At 56.8% G+C, this 23,674-nt stretch overlaps 1 protein-coding gene across 1 annotated transcript in view; it reads right to left on the bottom strand.

Moving 5' to 3' along the window:
* Nucleotides 1-23,674, bottom strand: part of ABCA3 (ATP binding cassette subfamily A member 3) — a 24,908-nt gene extending 1,234 nt beyond the window's left edge. Inside the window, exons 1-29 of the mRNA XM_009277259.2 lie at nucleotides 23,585-23,674; nucleotides 19,410-19,674; nucleotides 18,749-18,876; nucleotides 18,466-18,631; nucleotides 16,767-17,026; nucleotides 15,883-15,999; nucleotides 15,168-15,288; nucleotides 14,427-14,600; nucleotides 13,576-13,757; nucleotides 12,224-12,370; nucleotides 11,743-11,872; nucleotides 10,795-10,949; nucleotides 9,859-10,014; nucleotides 9,313-9,523; nucleotides 8,867-9,017; nucleotides 8,233-8,331; nucleotides 7,850-8,042; nucleotides 6,688-6,991; nucleotides 6,076-6,349; nucleotides 5,276-5,480; nucleotides 4,564-4,783; nucleotides 4,160-4,318; nucleotides 3,492-3,664; nucleotides 3,062-3,196; nucleotides 2,736-2,930; nucleotides 1,604-1,791; nucleotides 1,328-1,498; nucleotides 883-1,070; nucleotides 702-775 (exon numbers count right to left, since the gene is read on the bottom strand). Coding sequence (XP_009275534.1) covers nucleotides 702-775; nucleotides 883-1,070; nucleotides 1,328-1,498; nucleotides 1,604-1,791; nucleotides 2,736-2,930; nucleotides 3,062-3,196; nucleotides 3,492-3,664; nucleotides 4,160-4,318; nucleotides 4,564-4,783; nucleotides 5,276-5,480; nucleotides 6,076-6,349; nucleotides 6,688-6,991; nucleotides 7,850-8,042; nucleotides 8,233-8,331; nucleotides 8,867-9,017; nucleotides 9,313-9,523; nucleotides 9,859-10,014; nucleotides 10,795-10,949; nucleotides 11,743-11,872; nucleotides 12,224-12,370; nucleotides 13,576-13,757; nucleotides 14,427-14,600; nucleotides 15,168-15,288; nucleotides 15,883-15,999; nucleotides 16,767-17,026; nucleotides 18,466-18,631; nucleotides 18,749-18,876; nucleotides 19,410-19,674; nucleotides 23,585-23,638 — 4,995 coding nt within the window. The 5' untranslated portion in view covers nucleotides 23,639-23,674. The remainder of the gene's footprint in view (nucleotides 1-701; nucleotides 776-882; nucleotides 1,071-1,327; nucleotides 1,499-1,603; nucleotides 1,792-2,735; nucleotides 2,931-3,061; nucleotides 3,197-3,491; nucleotides 3,665-4,159; nucleotides 4,319-4,563; nucleotides 4,784-5,275; nucleotides 5,481-6,075; nucleotides 6,350-6,687; nucleotides 6,992-7,849; nucleotides 8,043-8,232; nucleotides 8,332-8,866; nucleotides 9,018-9,312; nucleotides 9,524-9,858; nucleotides 10,015-10,794; nucleotides 10,950-11,742; nucleotides 11,873-12,223; nucleotides 12,371-13,575; nucleotides 13,758-14,426; nucleotides 14,601-15,167; nucleotides 15,289-15,882; nucleotides 16,000-16,766; nucleotides 17,027-18,465; nucleotides 18,632-18,748; nucleotides 18,877-19,409; nucleotides 19,675-23,584) is intronic.

Here is a 23,674-nt window from a genome sequence, read left to right as displayed (position 1 = left end):
CTATATATATATGTGTGTTTTTATATATGCATCCCTGAGCTGGGATCCAACAGGGTCCATGGCTCGGCCTCCCGCCCGCAGCCCCGGGCGGGACAGCACCGGTGACCGTGTGCGGCAGCGCCAGAAGCCGGGGTGCAAGGCGCTTCCTCGGGCCAAGGGGCAGCAGCAGGGAGCGGAGAGGTGCTGGTGGGTCGATGCTGTGACCGCCAGTGCCACGTTCCCAGCAGGGAGATGCGGGGTGGGAAGGATGCAACGACCAAACACATCCCTTCCAGCACCCTCCAGAGCCTTCACGAAATATTTTGAGAGGTACAAACAAAGGCAAAATCAGCTCTTGCTCCCCGGGGAGACCCTGCTTTCCCTTTGGAGGGCTGCGGTCAAGGGCAGCCAGTTCGGGGGGGTGGGATGGAGCGGTCCCGGCTCAGCACGCACGGTGCGTGCCGGGTGCTCGCACACTGACCATACATGCAGGTGACCTGTTTGGGCCAGGAGGTGGGAAAGGGTCAGGGAGAAAAACCACTTTTTAATTAGCTTGTTTTTTATAAATCACCTGGATTTTGGACAGAGAGTGGCTCTGGAAGAAAAGGAAGATGAGCTGAGCGTGAAAGCAAAGCATCAAGAGCATGCGAAGGGACAGGACTAGGGCTGCCCCTCCAGCCTCCTCCTGCAAAGCGGTGGGACGTGCTCCAGCACCCCCTTACCTGTGCCCAGCTGAGGTTCTTGTTGGTCAAGTGATAATGTACCATGCCCTGGTGCTCGTGTTTCAGGACACTGCCTGGGAGAGATGAGCAAGGAGAGGCTCGGAGTTAGGAAACTCACTGAAGCTCACGAGCAGCATCCTGCCCTGCCCTGGAGGGCAACCGCTCCAGCAGCTCACGGTACCTGGGAAAGTCTTCTCCACGAAGGCCTTGAAGGCCTGCAGCTCACCCTCCTCCTCACTCCGCGTTTTGGCCAGCAAGGTGTAGCCGCTGCCGAACTTGCTTTTCAGGTGCTGGGGGCTGCCCAGGCATTTGAACTGCCCGTTCACCATGATGGCCAGCCGCGTGCACAGGGCCTCGCACTCCTCCATGCTGCAGGACAGAAGAGGACTTGTTCAGCAGGGCAGGAGCACCGAGACAGAACAGCAGAAGCTTCTGGGAAGGGGCTGGAGGTGGATTCTCTCCTCTCCAGGCTTTCGGAGGAGGGAGATTTGTGTAAAGCCAGCCACTGCTGGCTGTGGGAGTGCCCAACCACCAGGCCCTGGAGGTGGGTCCCATCCCCTGGACCCCACCACCCTCCTGGCCGCTCCCCGATCTCTCAGGCCAAGCCCTGCCTGGACAGGTGTCACCTGTGGGAGGTGAAGATGATGGATTTGCCACACTCCCGCGTCCGCGTCACTGCGTCCCAGAGCAAACGTCGGGCCACAGGGTCCATGCCGGTGGAGGGCTCATCCAGGAAGATCACGGGGGGACCACCGATGAGGGCAATGCCAGCACTCAGCTTCCGCTTGTTACCACCACTGCAGAAGGAGACGGGAATGGGGACAGAGACCCGATACGAGCACAGGGAGAGGCACACAAGACGAGGGGCAGAGGGCATGGGGTGTCTCCATGTCTCCTCTCACCTGTAGGTCCTCACAAGCTTGTCGGCGTGGGGCTCCAGGAGCAGCCCTCTCAGCATGTTCTCCACGCAGCTGCCGATGTAGCGCTCGGGGATGCCCCGCAGCCGGGCATACATGCTCAGGGTCTCACGGCCCGTCATGTGGTCCAAGAGGGCATCAAACTGCGGGCAGTAGCCGATCCGCTGCTGGACCTTGGGGCAAGAGGAACCCAACGGGGATTAGCTCACAGGCAGCTCTCTGCAAGGAGGTGTCCAAGCCAGAAGGTGCCTTGGCACCCACAGGGCTTTGCTGCATCTCTGCAAGGTTTTTGCTCAAAGCGACGGGGACTGAGCTGCAGCTCCGAAACCACAGGTGAAACGAGAAGGAAATTCCTCCATCGCTGGAGCAGCCAGTCTGGCAGGGATGGACACACGCAGCGCACCTCGGGACGGCAACTGCGTGGCCTCACGATGCATTTCCCAAGCTGGTTCCTCATTGTGAGGGGCCATTTCAGGTGGCCCAGGCTCTCAGGAGAAGGAAAGCACTGGAGGGTCTGTACCTTCCCCATATCCTAGTCTCCTCTGGGGACAAGAGCCCAACAGAAGGCAGAGTCCCAGGGGAGGAAGCAAGCAGGGCCATGCTTGCAGGGCAGACCCTCCCCGTGTTCTCCTTGCCTGACGTTCTCTGGAGCTGACAGTGGTAGAGGTATCCAGGGATGGAACTGAAAGCCTGACCCCTGCTCATCTCTTGCTTTTCTAAAGGGAGTGGGCAATTCCCAGCAAGCAGACCTCTAGCAGGGGTCTGGAAAGGTTTGACCTGCTTGTTTTAGAGAGACCGTCATCCGACTGTGATCACTAACTCACATTTTTCACATTTCCAGCTACAGAGCTAAAACCCTTTGAGGAAGGGTTTGCCACCTCCCCAAGGTTTGGCTTCTATTTGTTTCACATCTGTCATCCCAGTGGAGAGGGGACTGCTTCCACGTGGCCAAGTAACGAAGAGCTAGGCCAGACAAGGACGCAGCGTCCCTGGGATATTACCTCCACCCCTGGCAACTGCAACTGTGTCCTCCTCAGAGGCACTTGCAAGGTGACCCAGCCCAGGCAGACGCAGGACTGTTTGTAATGCCGCCCTCCGCCCCTGCAGCCCTCGGTACCTTCTTGATGTTGGCCAGAATGCTGTGGCCATCCACAAAGGCGTCCCCCGACGTGATGCTCTCGTCACCAGTCAGCATCTTGAAGGTGGTGGTTTTGCCCGCTCCATTGAAGCCAAGAAGGCCAAAGCATTCCCCTTTGCTGACCGCTAAGGAGATCCTGTCCACTGCCAGCAGGGACTCCCGGCTGTCGTAGACCTGGTGGAGACCAACACACAAGCCACACCAGTCACTGCCCGATGGCACAAGGCAAGCGGTGGCTTTACCAGCCGTGAGGACCACGGCTCAGGTGGCAGCAGGATGCTCAGGCACGACCACGCTCTCCTCACCTTGGTGAGCTCCTTGATGACCAGAGGGCTGCTGAGGGATGACAGCAGTTCTGGTGGTGACTCCAAAACCTTCTTCCTCTCATCTGCCACATCCCGGTCCTCTGGCAGCACAGACACCCTGTTCAGCAGTGCCACCTAAACACGGGGGAGAAAAAACACTCTTTGCCACCTGGATGCTGTGGGACAAATGGGTTCCTCCAGTGCCCCCAACCCGGGCAGGATCCATCCCTTCGATCAGCCACCTCTGGGGACGCCTCACTCCCTTTGCCAACCCATACACTCAACAGGATCGGTCCCTCCAAGCAACCTGCTCCGGGGATGCTCCCTGGGAAGATGATTTAGGTGAAGAGGGCCTGTCTCCAGCTTGCAGGGACTCCTGGGCTTGGTTTGGAAAGCACCTTACTTCTTCCTCCCACACACTTCAGCTCACCCATTTCCGCCGCCTGCAGATGCCACAGACCAAAGTTCTCAGTCTCCAGAGAAGGTTTGTCTCAATGAGGAAAAGGAGGAAGAGGAAGGAGAAACCCTGGATGGTCAAGGACGTCAGGTATCGTCCGATCCCAGGCGTCTCCCAGGAAAAGTAGTTCATCTGATAACTGATATCTGAGCAGAGATGGAACAAAATCAAGACTTGGGTCAACCCACACTCTGGGGAGGGGCAGATATGCTCCAGAGAAAGCTGTGAGCCCAAAGCTTTGCCAGGCTTATCTCTATCCCAGCCCACACTGGCTCCCTGCCCACAGCTCTTTCCAACGCTTCCCACAAGAGGATTCAGGTCTGGAGGGGATCTGGCAGAAGATGCCCAAGGGGAGGCATGCAGAGGAGATCAAGTCACTCTTGGGACTGGGATCTCTTTACTTGTCTAGCCCACATTTTCCTCCAAATCATTAGTAAGGAAAAGATTCCTTAATTGGATCACCTATGAGTGTCAAACGCTGCCCAGTTTTTGCTTTAAAATGGTACCTGGAGCTGCTGCCCAGGTTGGGTTAGAGGCCCCATGATACTGCCCAGCTCCACCACCCACCCCACAGAAACCCCCCAGTGCGGCTACAGTGGGATGGCCAGGATGGGCAGGTGAGGACCAACACAGAGACTCACTGAACGCCTTGCAGATGAAGATGGCTTCAACGGAGGAGGTACAAAACTGAATGAACTCGTAGTTCTGGTAGAAGTCACTGATGCATTGGCCCAAGCAGTAATTGGGTAAGACGAGAAAGACTTTATCCAGGGTTTTGGAGAGGTCCACCAAGCCCAGCTCTGAAAGAGGAGCACAGGAGGATCAACAGATTGGAGTTAGCTGGTTTTCAAGAAAGACCCCGATACTTCCAAGTTCAGAAGGAAGACCAACAAATTTTGTCACGTTTAATGGGTGAGAATGGACTGTCATAGGGTTTTTTGCTAGTGTGGGGACAGCCCTGGGGTGAAAAAGTCCCCTTGGGGGCTGGAACTTCTTGGTGACGGCAGGGTGCAGTGCTGGGCAGGCACAAAGGGCAGAGACGCACCTGGGATGCTCATGATGGTGACCGCGAGGAAGGTGGCCGTGCCTGAGAGGATGTTGAAGATGGTGAGACGGGTGTAGGCCGTGGCTGCCACCGAGAAGAAGAAGCTGAGGAGGTACATGAGGGGGATGATGGCCCAGCCATAAAGGAGGAAGATCAGCATCACATCAACGAGGTGGCTGTCTTGGGTGAAGGCTTGCACGTCAAAGGCTTGGAATATCACCTAGGGCACACCAATGCGAGGAGAATGCACGCTTGTCTTGACCACAAGCGATGTCTCCTTGTCTCAACAGCCCAGGCAGCAAGGTAATGGCAGCACCACACTGACCCGGATAACCCCTCACACATGGTTCCTACCAGCAGCCCGTGCCTGTCCGCAGGGGAAGCCCTCTTTCTGCAGACTGGGATGCAGAAGGGCAGATCTGGGGAATTCCTCTCCATGCTCCCATGTATTTGAGATTTTCTAGTGCCCACACCCAAGTGTTCAGGTACCAGAGGCTGCAGGCAACTGACCCAGCTGGTTGGCCATGGCCCAGCTCCCAGCAGGACCAAGGGACAGCTTTCTTGCTGGTCCTTTCTATTAATTGAGACAATGCCAGTGGCCTCATCCTTTTCCCTGCACCCACACACATCCCAGCTCTCCCGGAGGAGCAGCACCCAGAGCTCCCACCCAAGGACAGGACAGGAGGGTACCAGGGTGTCAGGGGTGACTCACCAGCATCAGAGCACAAGGGATGAGGAAGTTGATGATGTCCCAGAGCAGGGCGGAAAGCCAGAAGTTGACCACGTAGACGCCGCTGACAAACTGGACGTGCTTGGCTTTGATGGCCCGCTCGCTGACCAGCAGCAGAGCGAAGGTGCTGGCAAGCGAGGCCATGCCGTACAGCAAGTTGATGGCAATGGCGAACCCGGTCTGGCCTCTGCAGGGAGAGCAGCGGGGCAGGTTAGGACAGGGACAGCTCAAGAAACCAACGCTGAGGCTACACGGGGACAGCACACCCACACCGTGCTTCTTGTGGAGGCTACGCTCACCCAGCAAGCCAGCATGCAGAAGAAACACCCCATAATAAAAGCGCACCTCAGTAGGATGAGCATCTCCCACGCACAGCCCACCTAGCACACCACAAACCTCCACCCTGCCTTTGCAAGGTCCCACGCATGTCCCCTCTCGTACAGGTGAGGTTCAGAGACCCTGGATGCAGGATTTCATGAAGTGTACGGCCATACAGCACCCTCTGCTCTGAACACCCGAGGAAAACCAACCCCAACCAGTATCTAGGGGGGAACACCCAACCACTGAGATATGTGCACAGGGTGATGTGGCTGCCAGGCTCAGGCAGGTAAGTCATCTACACAGCTTTGCTCTCCTGACCTCCCGAGTACAATCACAGCTACATTTGGGTCTGAAAAGCTCCAGCCTGGCTCCTCCACCCACGCCAGTACAACCAAGCCAATCTGCACCCACAGAAGTCACAAGCCCTAGCAGGAAAGCAAGTGCCGTGCCATCAGACATACTCCATGAGCTGGTCTTTGGCTTTCTCGGTGATGTTGCGGGGCTGAGGGTAGTTGGTGACTGTGATGGAGGCGTTGGGGCCCGCCAGTACCCTGAAGACAGCATTGTCGGCCAGCATAAGGGCCGTGGCGGGGGAGTGATATGCCTGATTGTTGAAGAGGGCAGTGACCACCGTGCGGTTCCTGGCTCCTTCGAAGGAGGCGGCTGCGATGTAGTGCTCGTTGAAGGCTCCCCCTTCCTCGGAGGCTCTTGAGATGAGGTACTCCTCCAGGTCACCTGCCAAACACCACAGCTTTACGAGCAGGCCCCATCACGTGAGAGCTAACTGGGGCCAACTGGAAAAGACCCCAAGCAGCCCCAGCCCTGGTGGCCCACCCTAGCCCCGATGATGGCCACAAACACAGGGTTATGGAGAACACAGCTCTGCTTGGGTGAGGAGGGGTCCTGCCAACTGTGGGACCCTCCCGTGCAGGAGAGGATACAAGGGGATACGTCAGATACGCCGCAGCTGCGGCCTGAGCCACCCACACCAAGGGCCCTGGCAAGAGAAGCCTGTGGCTCCTGCACACCCTGCCGGGCATCGCCTGCTCCATGGGTGCTCCATGAATCCTCACCCAGCACCTCCAGCGGTGACTGACGCTGGGCGTCCAGCAGCTCCACATACTGCTCCGCCAACCTCTGCGACAGACCCGAAGTGGACGAGATGGAGAAAGGCACGATGGTCTGGCCGTAGGGCTCCAGCGTCAGTCTCAGCAGGGAGGAGTCCCTGGGACCCGGGAAGGTCTTGGCCACGACGAGGGCAAAGGCAGTGAAGATCAGAGGCACGAGGAACTGCGCTGCCACCATCTTCCAGTTGCGCCAGCTGTACATGGCTCGCTTCATGAACATGGCGTAGAACTGCTGGCAGCACAGGTAGAACTGGGAGGGGAGAAGTCAGGTCAACGCGAGCCCTGCCAGCTGCAGACAGCCCCGCCGGCCACATCACCCCATGCAGCTGATGGGGGGAACGACCCCAAAACCACCTCCCCGTCCTGCACGTGAGTCCGCAGCAGAGCCTGCTCTCCAGCCAAGCCTGTAAAGGGATCAGCAGGGCAGCTGCTTGACTCCAGCACAGCAGGTCAGCCCATCAAACTCCATGGCTTCCCAACGGGATGCAGTCACTTTGGGATCTCAGGTGTTAAAAGCAGCTTCAGCCATGACCTTTACCTTCCTCCACCTCTCAGCATTTGAGGTTCACAAATAGGATTACTGCAACACAGCTGCCTGCCAAAGTGCCTGGCTGAGACGCCTGGGAGCTCCAAAGCCCCTGCAAGCACCTTCTTTGCTTTTTAAACTCATAAACATCTTTCTCCCCTTCTGCCTTTGAGACATGCCCTTGAGAAGCGCAGGGAAATTTACCACAGGCACATAGGCAGCAGGCCATGAAGGGCTGCCAGGGATCTGAAACACAAGCCTAGTGAGGGAAGGAAGATGGTTTTTCTCATCTCCCTGCTGGAAATCCCAAGTGATGTAGCAATGGCATGTGAAAACCACTTTAGATCACCTGGTACACCTTCAAGAGCATCTCTGTAGACCTCAGGATTGACATGAAGAGGACAACCCTAAAAATAATTTGCCCTAAAGATGCAGATTCCAATTTGATCTTCCATTTTGATCTTCCAAACCACATGCAACGAGACCAGCCGTGGGGGAGGCTCCACCTGATAACCCCGCTCCAAAAACCCCCTTCACATGCCCTCTCCCCATTCCCGCTGCACTGATGCCCCCAGCACTCACCCCGGCATTGAGCTTGATGCTGGAGCAGTCCTCCGTAATGAGTGCTCCGCTGTCGTCCGTCATATCTGTCATGCCGCTGAGGCTGCTGGAGTCATCCATGGCCCAGTCGTTGGAGCGTCTCTCGTGCTGGTACTGGAGAGCAGGCAGCTGGATGGCCTGGATATCCATGCTGGAGTCCACAAGCTTCCCAACCCTGCGCCAGGAGGGAAAGCAGGTGATGAAATACAGGATCAAGCTGTTCTGAGCTGGGGGAAGCCAAACCCAAGAGACAAAACCCAACACGTGCCCCAGAGAGCTGTGTAGGACACCGCCGTCACTGAAGCATACCGGGACTGGTCATCACCAGATGACACACCACTGGGGCCAGCCTCCCTCCTGCCTACCTCAGGAAGACTTCCTCCATGGTGGTGACCGAGGCACCATAGCTGGCGATGCCCAGCTCCTCCCGCTTCTGCTCCAGCTCCGTGAACAGGGCCTCAAACCTGAACGGAGAAGCAAGGCGTTAGATGCTGACGCTCATGAGGGGGGGCACTCAGAGGTTAAGACCCTCTGGGCATCGGTCCTGCAGCTGGTTTGAGTCCTGCAGCCAGCTCCGGGGCTGCCTGCAGCACTAAGCACCCCACTCTCCCCAAGAGCAGCTTTTGGGCTCCATCATCTGCTCCTTCTTGCCACGGGCAGCCTCAGCTATCCATATATTTGATTTCGGAGCCAAACCAGCCTGCCTCATTTGTGCCACCCTCCACACCGCAGCTGTCACCAGCTATCAGCAACCAGTGCTGTCCCATGCAGTTGCTGCACGGGCAGCGACACGGTGGGCATAGGGGCAGGAGAGCGATGCGCCAGCAGACACAGGGGAGGACGGCGGTGAAAGGAGGAACCGAACCCGATTTTCCAAGACCACCGCTGACGCAGAGAGCAGCTCCCCTTTCCAACAAGCCTGTGACAACAGTGTGTGCCCCAGTGTGTGCAGACAAGGGGACCCACCTGGGGAGGGCAAGCAGGGGACGATGGCGTTACCTGTGCGTGCTCTCCTTGGGCAGGATGAAGGACAGCTCTGCCCCAGCATTGCTCTCCATGGTGGCATTGGGCACATACTGACAGATGAGGCGGGAGATCTCCCCGAGGTTACAGTAGGGCTCCTTCACCATCACCATGTGATATCCCGCCCCTGGGCAGAGCCACAAGAGAAGGGAGAGGGTAAATCGCAGCCCAGCCTGGCCCTGGGGTGCTGGAACAGAGAGGGATGCTAAGGCACCGCAGAGCATTGACAACTTTGCCTGGGCTATGGACACAATGCAGGAGCAAGTGTGGGGATGGGCCTCAGAAGAGGCAGAACAGCACGACGGGGAGCAAGCAGCCATCAGACAAGGAGCAACGGGTCCCCTTCCCTGCCCTATATCCCCCTCCCGCTCCTCCCTGGCAAGGAGAAGACATCGAGCATGGCCTGCCTGCTCCTCCCTTACCATATTTACGCTTGAGGAAGAGTGAGGAGCCACAGCACTGCAGCTCGCCCTTGGCCATGATAGCTATGCGGTCCCCCAGCAGGTCAGCCTCATCCATGAAGTGGGTGGTCAGCAGGATGGTGCGGTTGCTCCTCTGCTGCTGCAGGAGGTCCCACGTGGCCCTGCGAGAGGCTGGGTCCATCCCTGACGTTGGCTCATCCAGCATCACCACCTGCACACAGGAGATGGGTGCTGGCCAAAAAGGGCTGGGAGAGGCACAGCAGCGCAGGAGGGGGCAACCGCAGGGCCCAGAAGGAGCCTTGACCTCACAACATGCATACGATGATCTTCCTTGGGGGAGCAGCTACCAGGCAGCAGAGCTGCGCTGCAGCCTCAGGGCATTGTCCTCAGCCGTCCTCCTTCGTGGGGGTGCTCCTGCCCCTTCCTCGCTGTCCCTGCATCTCCCACTGGCTCACCATGAGTGAGGAACAACCTCAGAGCCACTAGAAGGACCTAAGCTGGCCCCAGGGAGAATAGTTCGAGGTGAGCCCCACCAAAGATGCTTGCCTTGGAGTCCCCAATGAGGGCGATGCCAATGGAGAGCTTGCGCTTCATGCCACCAGAGAGCGCCTTGGTCAGAGAGCGGCGCTTGTCCTCCAGGTTGAGGATCCTCAGGATGTGGTTGATCTCCTCGGGGCACTTGGAGGGTGGGTACCCCTTCAGCTGCCAGACAGGGGGAAGGGAGGGTTAAGCCTGCCTGCAGGGGTAAGTGAATCTGGCGAAGACCCTTCCCACCACATCAGCCATCGGCTGCTAAACACCACCACACAGTGGGGGGTTCCACGGAGCCATGCTGCCCGCGACCCTCCACTCCTCCATCAGCCAAGCAGGGAGCTCCTGCCTGCAGATGAGGTGGAAAGAGGAGGCAAGGGCTGTTCTGCTTATCATAGAATCATAGAAGAGTTTGGGTTGGAAGGGACCTTTAAAGGTCATCTAGTCCAAGTCCCTGCAATGAGCAGGGACATCTTCAACTAGATCAGGTTGCTCAGAGCCCCGTCCAACCTGACCTGGAATGTTTCCAGGGATGGGGCATCTACTGGTCCATCTGGGCAACCTGGTCCAGTGTCTCACCACTCTCATCGTAAAAAATTTCTTCCTTGTATCTAGTCTGAATCTCCCCTCTTTTAGTTTAAAACCATTCCCCCTTGTCCTATTGCTACAAGCCCTACTACAAAGTCTGTCCCCATCTTTCTTATAAGCCCCCTTTAAGTACTGAAAGGCCGCAATAAGGTCTCCCTGGAGCCTTCTCTTCTGAAGGCTGAACAACCCCAACTCTCTCAGCCTTTCCTCATAGGAGAGGTCTTCCACCCTCTGATCTGGACCCACTTGATGGATCTCACCACGCTTTCCCAGCCTCAAGAAGCCACAAGGTGGCTGCAGGGTGCCTCCCCCAGGGCTGGCTCCCAGGGGCCCAGCAGCGCTCCCCCCAAGCGCCGTGCTCACCCCTGCATAGAAGTGGAGGTGCTCTTCCACCGTCATGTTGTCGAAGAGGACGTCGTGCTGGGGGCACAAGCCCAGGCTGCGGCGGATGAGGACCATGTCCTGGGAGATCTCGTAGCCGTTGATGTACGCCTGCCCGCCCGTTGGAGAGTGCAGACCTGGGAGGAGCGAAATGCAGCGGCCTTGGCTCAGGGCTGAGAATAACCCCGGGCGGCAAAGAGCCAGCGGAAAGGCGGGGGTCCTGCCAAGCATCCCGCCCCCCCCGCAGCTTTCTGCCAAAAGTCGGAGCAAGCCAGTCTCTTGCTCAAGCTGGGGTATGGCAGCTTTCTCCTCCCGCCCACAGGGTGGGCTGCATGGCATCCATAGGAGGGAGGTGGACCTGGCAGTGCTGCCAGAGCGGGCAGGCAAGGAGTGAAGCGGGCAGGCAAGCCTGGCTCTCAGCCTGGCAGAGGTCCAGGCGAGGCCAGGGCAGACCTCCAGGGAAGGTCCTGTGAGCACCCTGAGCTGGCAGGAGCAGCACAGATGACAGAGAACAGGGAAGAAAGGACCATCAAAGGTCACCATGTCCACCATGCCAAAACAGGCTGCCCGGAGCTCAGCAGCTCAGGAATGGTGAAGACCAGTTCTTGGCCCATACCCTCTCCGCCTTATCACGGCAAAACCTACAGAGACCCATCTTACAGCAGGTCCTTTCTCTTCTCAGGACCCTCCAACACAAAGACTGGCTGTCATTTTCCCCACTCTCATGGAGGGCTGAGCAGGGACCCCCACCCTCCCTCCATCTCCCCAGGCAGCAACATGCCTCTCACTACCCCGGCATCCCTGGCCAACAGCTGAGTGAACTGAAGGTGCTCCAGGGAAGAGCAAAAACCCCTCCCCTACCTCAGAGACGGGGTTCAGCTCCTCTTTGCAAGTCAAGCCATCAGCCCCACAGCAGGATGCGGCTCCTACCTGTGAGCATGGAGAGAGTGGTGGTCTTCCCAGCACCGTTGTGTCCCAACAGGACGGTGATCTGCCCTTCATACATGTTCACCGTTAAGTCCTTGACTGCCTCTTTCATCTTGTTTCCCACTTTGAAGACCTGCGGAGATCACGTTAACGAGTTGATGCTGCGCTCGAGGCAAGTGCTCTCAGATCTGCCCCCTCCGCTCGACCCGGCAGTCAAAGCCCGTGATGCTCATGTGGTGTTGGCATTAGACAACAGGTCTAGTTCAGGTTAAATATAGATGTCACTGCACCTGCAAGTACCTAACACTTCAGCCCGCCACAAAATGCAGCCAGCTCTCGGGAAGAGCCTCACCTGCCTTACAGCAGTGAAGCAACACAGCCCTGGGTGAGGAGGGCAGCAAAATGATAAGGAAGCTGCCTGCAGGCAGCAGTTTTTACAAAAACAACATTATGATGTGTTTGTGCTGTGCCGGACAGTCGGTACCTTGGAAAGGTGCTTTATTTTGATTCCTGACACGAGGTCGGCAGGTTCCTCCTCAATGTACTGGCTCTTCAGGGCTTTCTCAGGGTCCTCCTCCTCCTCCTTCTCTTTTCCCACAACAGTCCTGGGGCGCCCGCACCAGTATGAGGGCTGATGGAAGAAGGCAGCGAGAGAGAAACTCAGGCACAGGCAGAGACCCCCCAGTCTCGTCCACCCTCCTCCTCCCACGCAGATGCCTCCCAGGGATCTGCAAGACCACTCTCCTTGGCCTGGGAATTGCCAACCAGCACATCTTCAGCAGGCAGGTCAGACAGAGGATGAAACTGCTCCTCCTGCCCTGCTGCCTTCCCCCGGTTCTCCCTTACAGCAGGATTGCCCGTGATTACACAGGCAGCTTTTCCCCAAATTCATTCCCATGGAAAAGGTCAGTACTTCGATGAGAAGCAAAACTGCTCAGGCAGAAGCACCCTGCCCAGAAGAGCCCACGCAATGGAGGATCAACCCCTCCAAAAGCCTTGACACACACTAAAGGCAAAAAGCCTGGGGTCCAGCTGCTGCAATTACAGCCTTTTCTTTGACCAGGCTCTCCAGGAATGAAAGTAAGTGTTTGGGACCTTAAATCCCTGTGGAAATAGCAATTCAACAACTCCTGGGCCCAAAATCAGCATCCCGCTGTGGCTTTTGGCAGACAGCTGTATCTCCGCCACCCTGGTCCAGCTGCAAGAGGGAGTGGGATGCTGGAGTGAAACCATGCTGGGATAAGGAATTTAGAGGGGAGGAGGAAAAACCTCCTGATCAAGTAACAAGGGATATGGCCACAGGATCAAAACTGTGTCGCTGTGGCTTAATGAATCCTCAGCAGCCAGCGGAGCTGCGGTAATCACTGCAGCTACAGCCGCTGAAGGTGATGCCAAGCATTTGACTTGGCAGAGGGCAGCTCAGCTGACGGGGTGACAGTCATCACCCATCCCCTGGTACTAGCACGTGGGGGCTGGCGGGGGGAGGCAGACCACCCAGGTCCACCTGCTGGGGGAGTTTCAAATGACTGGATCTGGTTGCTCACACCCGGGGCCTCTCTCCGATGCCTTCGCTTGGGGCATGGAGACGCTTAACAACACCCTGCATGCCAACAAGTGTCAGGATAAAGATTTAAAGCCAAGACCACCTTCATATTCAGTAAAAAAATACAGCTGCATCAGCCTTTACTGAGGACATGCTGCAGACCCCTTGATTTTGGAGGCCAGATGGTGCCACCCTTGTACGTTAGTCTAGCCCACTGCGTAGCACAGAAGCAGGGACCGTCCCCGAGACATGCCCATCAAGCCCGCTGGAAGGAGTGCGTAAGCAGTGCTCACCGTCAAGAAGAAGTACCACGGCTGAGGCACGCCGTACTCCCCTGGAAAGACGGCCTCCACGTACCAGGCCACCACGCCGTAGAGCGCCGAGTCCAGGAGCAGCATCCCCAGCACTTGGGCTAAGGTAAAGTTGTCGTCCACGCTGACGGGTTTCATGAGGTCCCTCCACTGAATGCCGGTCCCTGCAACGCACATGGGGCACTGCCTACCTCTGCATCCCCAGAAGGACAAAGTGCTCTCCCAGACTGTCAGATAGCATCCCTGTCCTAATTCACTGCTCGGTGACGAGGAGCCCATGCACGGCTCTACAATCCCTTCTACAGATGGAGGGAAAAGACACAGAAGAAAGCACGCTGACATCTCGAGGCTCCCCACCCCATCACGCTTCTTCCATCACATCCTCTGCAGCTGCCCTGGGAAGAAGCAAACTCTTCTCCAGCCATTGCCCCTCCGTCACCGCAGCCACCTTTTTAGTGCCACCACTTTGCAAGAGCATGGCCGCTGCTGGAACCAACAGCAAATTCTTATTAACACAGAAATTAAAGATATATATTGGGAAGGAGGAAATGCAATGGATTCCCATCCCTTAGAACAGAATTCACGTGGTAACTAAAGCAATGATGGCATTTTGCACAACCCAGACTGCCAGGGGCATGGGTTCAGAGGGGCAGAGCCCTGGTGCTGGTAAGACCTGCGGGAGCAATCAGCAATTAGCCCTCCTGCTCTCATTAGGAGCAGGAAAGTGCTTCTCCCTGACTTCTTTCCACCCTTCACGCCACATGCAAGCCAGTCCCAACCCACCACAAAAAAAGGCTGGCTCCTCTCCCGAGGGACGGGAGGCACTTGCTCACCTTTTCCTTCAAACATGCCTATGAGCTGTGCCCCCATGGCCATGGCGACGTTGGAGATGAGGCAGGACGCCAGCTTCTGGCTGTGGGACATGAGGTCGTAGCGGGGCGAGATGAAGAAGTAAGGGATGTAGGAGAAAAAGTAGAGGAAGCCACCAGCGGCAGCCGCGACGTTTGCTGCCAGCACAGAGAAAAGCAGGAGGGAAAACATCAATAATACGGTGATGCCACCGAATATTTCTCACCAGCTTTCCATCCATGAAGATTCAAGCCTTTTGCACAAAGGATTGTTACAGGGGGGCAGGATGAGGAGTTGCCCAAGTCCCGTGGCGAGGCAGGAGCAGCGCCGGACCCCGACCCCGCGGTGGGCAGCTGCAGAAGCACCCTGCCCATCCCAGACCAGAGCGTCCTGGGGCCAAGACAGCCAGATGATGCCCTAATGCATGAGCTTGTCTGGTTTGGGAAGCGACAGTACACACATCCCTTCCCACGCACCGTGGGGAAAATGCAGCCAAAAAAGGGAAGAAAGACCCCCGCTCCGCATGTCGAAGCAACTTATCCAACACAGAGCCTTGTGCAACCTCATGTAACTCTGGAGCTGCCCTGCTTTGAGCGGGATGGACTGAAGACCTCCAGAGCTGCCTCCCAACTAAAACTAAGCAAAGATTTTACAGCACGAGGCCCATAATGCCCCCCCAGCCCCGCGGGTCAGCAACACAAGGAGGCAGCCGGGGAGGGACTCACCTCTCGAGAAGAAGGTGCTCACCATGAAGTTGAAGGAGATGGAGGAGATGGAGAAGATGGCGAGGAAGGCGAACACCAGCGTGGGGTCGCTGTTGGTGAGCACCGCTCCCTGTTTGCTCACCTACCGAGAAAATCTGGTTACGCCCAGGGCTGGCGAAGCCGGCCATGGCTGCAGGCACGTGTGGACAGCCGAGACCTGATGTTCTCCATGGGTTAAAGACAAACTGAGAGACGGGTGAGAATGCCCAGGCCCTCCTAGACCACTCCAGAGGGAAGAAATATGGGTTGCCCTTGTGTGATGCAGGGTCTAAGAGGCAGAGGACGCCTTGCTCAGCATCCAGGCAGCCACCTCCTGCTTCTCATGGTGTGGGTACAAGCAGAGAGGAGAGCTCAAGTCCCTCCAAGGGCACGCAAGGCTGCAGGAGTGGGGTGGTCCTGCTCTGCGTGGGACTGCCTAGGCCTCCCCGGTGCCCGTGGGGCTCCCACCCCTCAGCCCCCTCCTGAGGAGGTCACCCCTGCCGTGAAAGGCAGCTGTGGGGGGCAGCTCTGCCCACCCAGCTCTGGAAAAGGCCAACTCCAGCCTTCGCTACACCCATGGAGGAGTCCTGAGATACCAGGACGGTCCAGCCCACAGCAGAGGAGCCTTGTCATCCCTGTGCCCTGCCAGCACAGAGCTTCTGGCCTGCAGAACAGTGGCCTGGGGAAAGACACTCACCTTGACACAGAAGAGCACGGTGACGAAAAACACAGACACCAGGAGGAAGAGGAAGAACATGAGGAACCAGGCACTCCAGTGCAACCAGTTGCTGAGGCCCATCATGTGCATGTACTCCTGCGGGGAGGTCACGCCATCACCCGGGGCTGCACCCACACTTCCCGGGCATGGCCAGGGGCGAGGTGGAGGCCCTGGTCAGGGTGGTGGTGGTGGCTTTGCCCTGTAGCACTGGCGAAGGAAGTGGCAGCCCCAGGTCCCACCGAAGTGGTCCCGCACAGCCTTCAGCATCACATGGTGACCCCCAACTCCCTGGACAGGGGCTGCCACCACCACAGGAGAACATCTCCCCAAAGAGCTGAGCTGAACCCAAAACCACAGCAGCTGAGGCCAGCGGGGCCACCACGGTCACCCGGCAGTGGGGCAGAGGACAGGACAACCCAATGCCCAGGGGAAGCCAAGCCCTGCACACTCAGCCCTGCTGTCACAACATCAGCTGAGCTCCAACCGCCCCCACAACACAACTCAGACACACGGGTTTCTCCATTCAGAAGCCAAAGATCTTGTTTCCCAGACACTGAACTCTTGAATCTACAAAACTCTTGAATCCACTAGTGTTGCCCTCTCTCCCAGCCACCTTCCAGGCCAAGAGAAACACCAGCCCTTCGGTCCGGCAGCCTTGGCCGCACAGCAGGGAGAGCCGAGCTGCGTCCTGGAGGCAGGATTAGCGACATTCCTCCCTGGGGCTTGCTAATCTGCTGCCATCCCCACCTCCTGCTCGCTGGCTCCAAACCTGACGGGGATTTTGTTCCTAATTTAAAGGCAGCATCCGTTGGGAAACGCCGCAGAGGGAGGGCAGCACCCAGATGTCCCACTGCTCACGTTACCTTCAGCTTCTTCTCCTTCTCGTGCACGACAGCGCGGACGATGTTGAGCGAGGTGTAGGTGAAGCTGAGCATGAGCAGCAGGGGCAGCTGGTTCTGGATGGCGAGGAGGAAGAGGTCGTTGACGTACGCTGGGTAGGGGAAGCGCTGCACCACCACCGTGATGTTCTCCAGCAGGCTGGTGGAGCTGGCGTTGGCGTGGTACTGCATGATGGCTCTGTCCACCGCATGCTGCACTGCCAGGAAACCTTCTCGGATATAGCCTGCACGGCAAAAACGACACGGGGGAATAGAGACGGGTCTGGGTTTTGGAGGGAGGCGCTGGCAGGAGAGAAACAGCCTTTGCGGGAGGGATTGCTTGGGAAGAAGGACAGGACACAAAAAAAGAGCTTGTAGGAAAAGCAAAATAACCATCACTATCGACACGCTCCTGCCGGCACAGAGGGGCTCAGGAAGGATTTAAATCACAGCAATTTACATCTCTCATAATCATCATTTCAAAGCAGCTGGCAGGAAAACTCGATTTGAACTGCAGTGGCCTTTCTGCAGGCACGGCTTTATTTTTGTAAGGGGGGAGATTCTCCATCATCGTTCACCACCACCAATGTCGCTGAGCTTGTATTTGGTCCCTTTTTTTTGTAAACCAAGAGAATATGGGATACTACGCAGGTTTTGGTGAGGAGGAATATATCCCATTACTCACACATTTGGCTTGAATTTTTGTGCGTTAGAAAACAGTGAAAGATCTTTAATTTTCAACTAGTTTATTTTTATGTGGGATTCCTGCCACGTTACTTGAATGGAAAATCAAGTTCTGCTTACAAAGCCCCTAACGAGCATTTTGAAAGTTAGTTGCTTAAAATGACCTAGACAGAGAAGGAAAAAGTAAGAACATGAGATCATGAACTATGTTTTATAGTAACTAATTTACTAAACAAACACTGTAGCGAGGGAACTGATCTGGGCTCCTGGTCACCCCGTCCTGCAGAACACTTGAACCAGCAGATATCGTCCTCTCGGGCGCAGGTTTATTTACACTGCGTGAGCAAAACCCGTTCGCCCGCTTTCTCGGCCTCTCACTCTCTTCCTTGACATCGCTATTGAACGATGGAAGGAGAAACCCAGCCGAGGGGAATATCCCTTTGCGGCCGCAGAGGAAGCTCCCAAAAAATCAAGTCCTAAGGCAGCGCCAGCTCCAGCGCTGTCCCCGCTGTCTCCTACCCGGTCAGTGGTTTGGCTTTCCTTAAAAACCTACGCTCAAACCACAGAACTGCTCCATTTACTTTTAAAGTATTTAAGCAGCACGATAAACACTGAGCAGTTTGGGCCCTGAAATAAATTTTCCGTTAAAAATAGAAAAGGAAAAAAAATATTAAATTTAAAAAAATTCACGTAAGTTAAAATTTATTCTTATCCAAGCCCGCTCGGCAGAGGTACCCAGAGGCCAGCAGTGCCCAAGAAGCCCCAGGATAAAATTTAAATATTTATTATAAATGAGAAATATAATAAATAAATATTAAAAACATCAAAATAAAATTAAATTAATTAATTTTAAAAATAATTTAATTTAATTAATTTTTAAACATTAAACTATTTATTTGAAAGCTCAGAGCCTCAGTGAATCTCTGTAACGAGCGGAGCTGCTGTACAGAAAATTCGTTGGCCGTGAAGCAGCCCGCAGCAGAGGAGGGGCGGCCCTCACCCGGCGTCCCCCCATCGGCAAACTTGGCCTCCCGGGGCCCGGGCAGCTGGAAGAGCGGGAAGAGGTAGCTGGTGTGCCAGTCCCGGTCCAGGTTGGGGTTCAGACCCGTCTGCTCGCTCCGTGGGGCATTCCTCGGGCTGTACTTGAAGCGCAGCTCGTAGTCGACCTGGAAGGAGCACACAAAGGGCGTCGCAGGCGGGACGGAAAGAGCGAGGTCTGGATCGCAGAGGGCGGGAGGATGCCGTCTCCCCGTCCTCGTCCCCCCCGCCCCGGCTCCACTCACCTGGAGGGGCAGCGGGGCCGTGCTCTGATGGAAGCGGTGCTTGAACACGACAGCGGCCAGCACGCTGCCCGAGCGATTGTCCGACTTGACGTACTCCTCAAAGTCCCTCTCTGAGGCGAAGCCCTGAGCTGCAGAGGGGGGAAAGACGGAGATGCGGGCACAGAGCACAGCAACTCAACGCGGGCTGACGCTCAACCATCTCCGAAAACATCATTTTGGTCCAAGACACGAGGGATGCGCTCCAGCCAGAGCTGGGAAACACCGCTGCTGTCAGACCCGGGGGATTCATATGGGATGCTGCTGTACCCACCACCAGGAGTCAGCTCTCCTTTCAGAGAAAATCCTAACGTTATCTTCAGTTTGGAACATGAAGCGCTAAAATTTTCTATGCCACAAGATTTCCAAAAATACTTTGTCTCAGGGAAGTGACAGCCACATTCTTTAACTATTTTAAGGCAATATTTTTCTAGATGGAAACTGCAACACAACGCGACCAAAAATCAAAACAAAATCCTGTAGTTTTAGTGAAACAAAAATAAAACCGTTGCCTTGAAGTTCTGATAAAATTGGTGCATCCCTGGAACAGAGCATCAGGATTTATCAGAGTAAAAATTCGTACCAATTTCTGGGGTGGAAGCCGCAGCCCCTGGCCCCTGCTCACCTCTGATGCTGATGGGTAAAGCTCTCTCCACCGCCTCGGCAATGCTCCTGACGGCGCTGCTGTTGGAGGGGACGTAAGCCAGCTCCCAGGGGTTGCTGGCGTGCCGGCGGTAGAAGAAGCCTGGCAGGTCATCCACGGTCTCAGGGGGGTAGACGGTGGCGTTGGGGTGGCTGATGGAGTGCACCCGGTGTCGCAGCGCTATCAGGATGGCGGCGAAGAGCAGCGGCAGGCAGATTTCAATGACTGTCACCAAGATCTGCCGTTTCTGCAGGAAAGATAAAGATTAAAAAAAAAAAATGTAAACACTGAAGGTAGATCAAACACAGTAACGAGGTTCAGGGCATGTAAATGCCACGTAGCAGAAGCGTTCTTGCATTTCCCAAGGTTTCACAACCCGGGTTTTTCCGGAGCCCAGGAACGCCACTGCACCGGTTCCCGCGTCCTTCAGGAACCTTCCAGCCAAGCTGTCCCCTTCCCTAAGCGCCGCTCCATCTCAAACCACCCTCCTTTAGAGCCTTCCCTGACCTGCTGCCGGGTTTGAATGAGCTGAGCTGGTCGTTTGCCCTTTCCCCCTGCAACGGGGCTCTGCCCAGGAGCAGGCAGCACTCGGGGCTTGCCTACAGCACTCCTGCAGGCAACCGCAGCGACGCACCTCCTGCGAAGAGGGCCTGTGCCGTGGGACCAGCCGCAGCCGGGAGAGCGGAGAGAAGAGCTTTCACCAAAGCAGAGCAACCTTGCCCAACAGGGCTGGGAGCTAAAAATACCGTAACTAAACGAAAGGCTGGGACGAGCAAGCAGGGGGGAGGTAAAGCAGGGCAAAGCTAACGCAGTCAGTGAAGTTTTTTCTGCGGAGCTTAGCGGCTGCAGGCAGCAGGACACGGGCTCTGCGTCCCAGCCTGGGATGGGGCCTGGCAGAACCTCTGGCTACAGGCATCGGTACCCTCACGCAGCACGGAGAACATACCCACAAGCTCAGCCTTCACCCCAAGGCCTGTCTGCCCTAAACACAGTGGCTCATTTATTATTTTTATTTATTTATTTATTTTTAATTGAGGTTCAAGCAACCAGACAATGAACTCGAGTCCGGTGAACGCACTCGGGCAGCCAAGCCAGCGGTTTCGCCCAGGGCTACCTCTCCTGCAAACTTCCCGCTAGCTACTAACGCACGCCACCAACCCGGGTTAATTAGCATTTAAAACTCTGCTCATCCCAGGGGAACCGGGGTCATCTCTGACTGGAGGGGCAGGGGGAGCAGCGGTCCCAACCAGTGCCATGCACGGCCATGTCCCTGCAGTGTGACCCCCCTGACCTGTTTTACGGCAGGAGCCAGGACACACTGCTGACCGATGGACTTATGCTCGTAAAATCACTACAGAGGTCACGCTCGCTTGCAGGGAGGGCAGCTACTCCCACTGAAGCTGCATCACCCAGCTGGGGCAGGGATGGGAGAAGGAGGCAGCACCCAGAGCTCGGCCAGGCACACCACGTCCCACCATGAGCAGGAGGGCATGGCTCAGCCCTGTGCCCAGCGCAGCGGCAGCAGCCAGGCAGGTCCGGGTAGCAGAGGTGAAATTTGAACCCAGCCGCCTTATTTCCTCCTGCAAACCGAGCTGCCTTCACCCGAGCCCAGCCCAGGTGCAAGTGCAGCACAGCACACCGAACCTCAATCACCCCTCAATCACCGCAGTGACAGCTAACGAGATGTCCCCGGCAGCAGGGAGCAGCTCTGGGCACAGGGATTCACAGCTGCTCACCTGGAGCACGTGCCCAGAGCAGCAGCGGCATTAACCTCTTCTGAGGGCTCTGGCTAAGACAGGCTTTACAAGACCGGGGGGGGGTTTTTACCCTTCCCTCCACCAGGCTGGAAAGAAGAACAACACAACGCACAAGAGGAGCACCAAGAGGTTTATTCTCGCAACTTTGCTGTTTCAGCAAGTGGTTTTTATCCGATGGCACAGCCCCTCCCTGACATCTCTGCACACTCAGTGCTGTCACCCCGCCTCCTGCCTGGCCCCACGGCTGCCGGCACAGCGGTGCCGCGGCCCGGGGCGCAGCGGTGGGCTGCGGTGCTGTAAAAAACACGCCTGCAGACGCCGGGCACCCGTACAGGGTGAGCACACTGTAGGCAGGGTACGGCTCAGCCCATGTCAGGGCTCCTCACTTGCCTGTTCTCCTGCCTGCACTGACCACATGCTGGAGGCAGCACCCCGGCTGCCACAAAAGCTCCTGCAGCTCTGCAAACACCAAGCATCGAGCTGTGCTCACCATGGAGTTATACCTCCCGTCCCTCTGCAGAGTGGAAAAAGGTTTTATTTTTTAAATGGGGGGGAGAAAAAAGCAGCAAGTGGGGCACGCTAAGGTGAGCACAGTCTCTGGTGGGGCAGGAACGGAGCCCTGAGGACAGACCAGCCCAGACCTCCCGGGAAGGGGGACAGTCTGCCCTGCAGCAGCTGGGGTGAATTGGCTCTCTGCCGGTTTGTCAGGAGGGGGCACGCGGGCATACAGCCACACAGCCGCTCCCCCCATCGCCCCGGCTCTCAGCACCCACTGCCAAAGCCAAAAACCCCTCTCCGGGCTTCCCCTGGGAGGAGCTGCCCGCTCCGACCACAGCAAGGGACGAGCCACTGCTGCAGCCAGCCCCGGCAGCACAGCCAGGAGGCAGCAGCTCCGAGCAGGCAGGGAAAAAGGAGCCTTTCCAAAGGCCACGCTCATAAAAGCGAATGTTGCAGATGTCTGATGGTTTTATAATGCAGCTCTGGCAGACCAGCTGCCTCCCGCTGATTTACTACCGTATTAACCCTCTCTCAGTCTCCCGGGCTGTCTCCAGAACAGTTGCCTGGCTCCCTGAACTTGCAGGCTAACACACATTTACCAGCGCAGGCTTTTGCTGCCGCAGAAGTCATTTAAGCTGCCGTATTCCAGAGGTGACGGGGATACTCATCCATAATCACTACCTCCACCTGGCCAGGGCTGCCCCAGCTTTGAGCAAGCCACGTGTCCCAGCATCCATCTTCACACCGGTGATGATGGCTTGGGAGCTCTGTGCCTTCATCGGGAGCACATTTTTTTGGTGGAGGGGAGCAAAGGCTCCAGGTCGTATTCTGGCACGGTAGATCCGAGTCAGCTTGTGGCCTCAGAAAACACGACAAGAGGTGCCCCCGCCCCAGTGCACACCCAGAAGATGCTGTTCCCCTTCAGAGGGGATGGGGGATTGTCCTACACGTGCCTGGGGTGTACAAGGGGAGATTCACGGGGCTGGCCATCACACACACCCACAGAACACGCTCCTGACTGCAAATCAGACCTGCTGCTGGTCCCTTCGGTCACATCCGAGCCCTGCTGCCTACTCCCTGCCCTGCTGGAAGGCCAGGCGCAGGCAGCCCAGCCAGCCCTTCCCTCTTCCTTTTGTTTATTTTTAAAGCAATGTCGTGCTGATCTGTAGAAGGGCAATTGAAAGCGTAAAGCCAGGCTGCAGCGATCTCTGCTCCCTCCTCTTCCGCTGCCCTCTGCCAGGGCCGGCTCTGGGTCCCAGTGGAGCCGCAGCTTCCGCCCAGGAGCACCCGCACGCTGCTTAAAGGCGCTGCGGCAGCAGGCGAGATGCTGCCGGTCAGCAGGGCAAGGAGGCCCCGAGGTCCCGAAATCCCTCATCATTAGCCAGCTGCCATGCAGCGAGTCGGGCTGGGAACAGATGCCAGGACAACGGTAGTTTAATTTTTTAAGACCCCCAGACGCTGCTTCTGAGGGCTGTAGAAAGTAATGGAGGAGAAAAAAGATCTGGGCCCTGGTGGGTTGACAGGCGTCGTTCAGCAATCACCACCTCCAGAGGAGGCTGTGTAACGAGAGAGCTCAAGAAACCCACTGTCGCACGGGAGGGTGCCTGGGTTATCCTGCCCCACGAGACGGGGGTGCTGAACTCATGGCCGGACTGCAGAAGGAGGGGAACGGCACAGTGTGCACTCGAGGGGACAGGGACAACTGAGCTCGCAGCCCTGCCCGTCTCTCCCTGGCACAAAAGCAGGATGACACCACATGCACACACAGATCTGTTTTCCTCTAGGAAATGCCTTGGGCCCGTGGTGAAGGTTTGCTGGAGAATCAAGACCCCGGGCAAGCTCTGATGTACCCACGTTTAGCGATAACAGAGGCAGCGCCCCGAGAGCGCGGCGCCAGCCTACCTGCAGAATGTAGTTCTTCCAGAGCAGCAGCCCAAACTGCCTGAGAACAACCATCCTCCCATCAGAAGGGGACCACCACCGCCGCTCCGC

Source organism: Aptenodytes forsteri, unplaced genomic scaffold (assembly GCF_000699145.1).
Source record: "Aptenodytes forsteri isolate BGI_AS27 unplaced genomic scaffold, ASM69914v1 Scaffold26, whole genome shotgun sequence".
NCBI lineage: Eukaryota > Metazoa > Chordata > Aves > Sphenisciformes > Spheniscidae > Aptenodytes > Aptenodytes forsteri.
The sequence above is the reverse complement of the archived record's forward strand: the minus strand, read 5'-3'. Positions and strand labels throughout refer to the sequence as shown.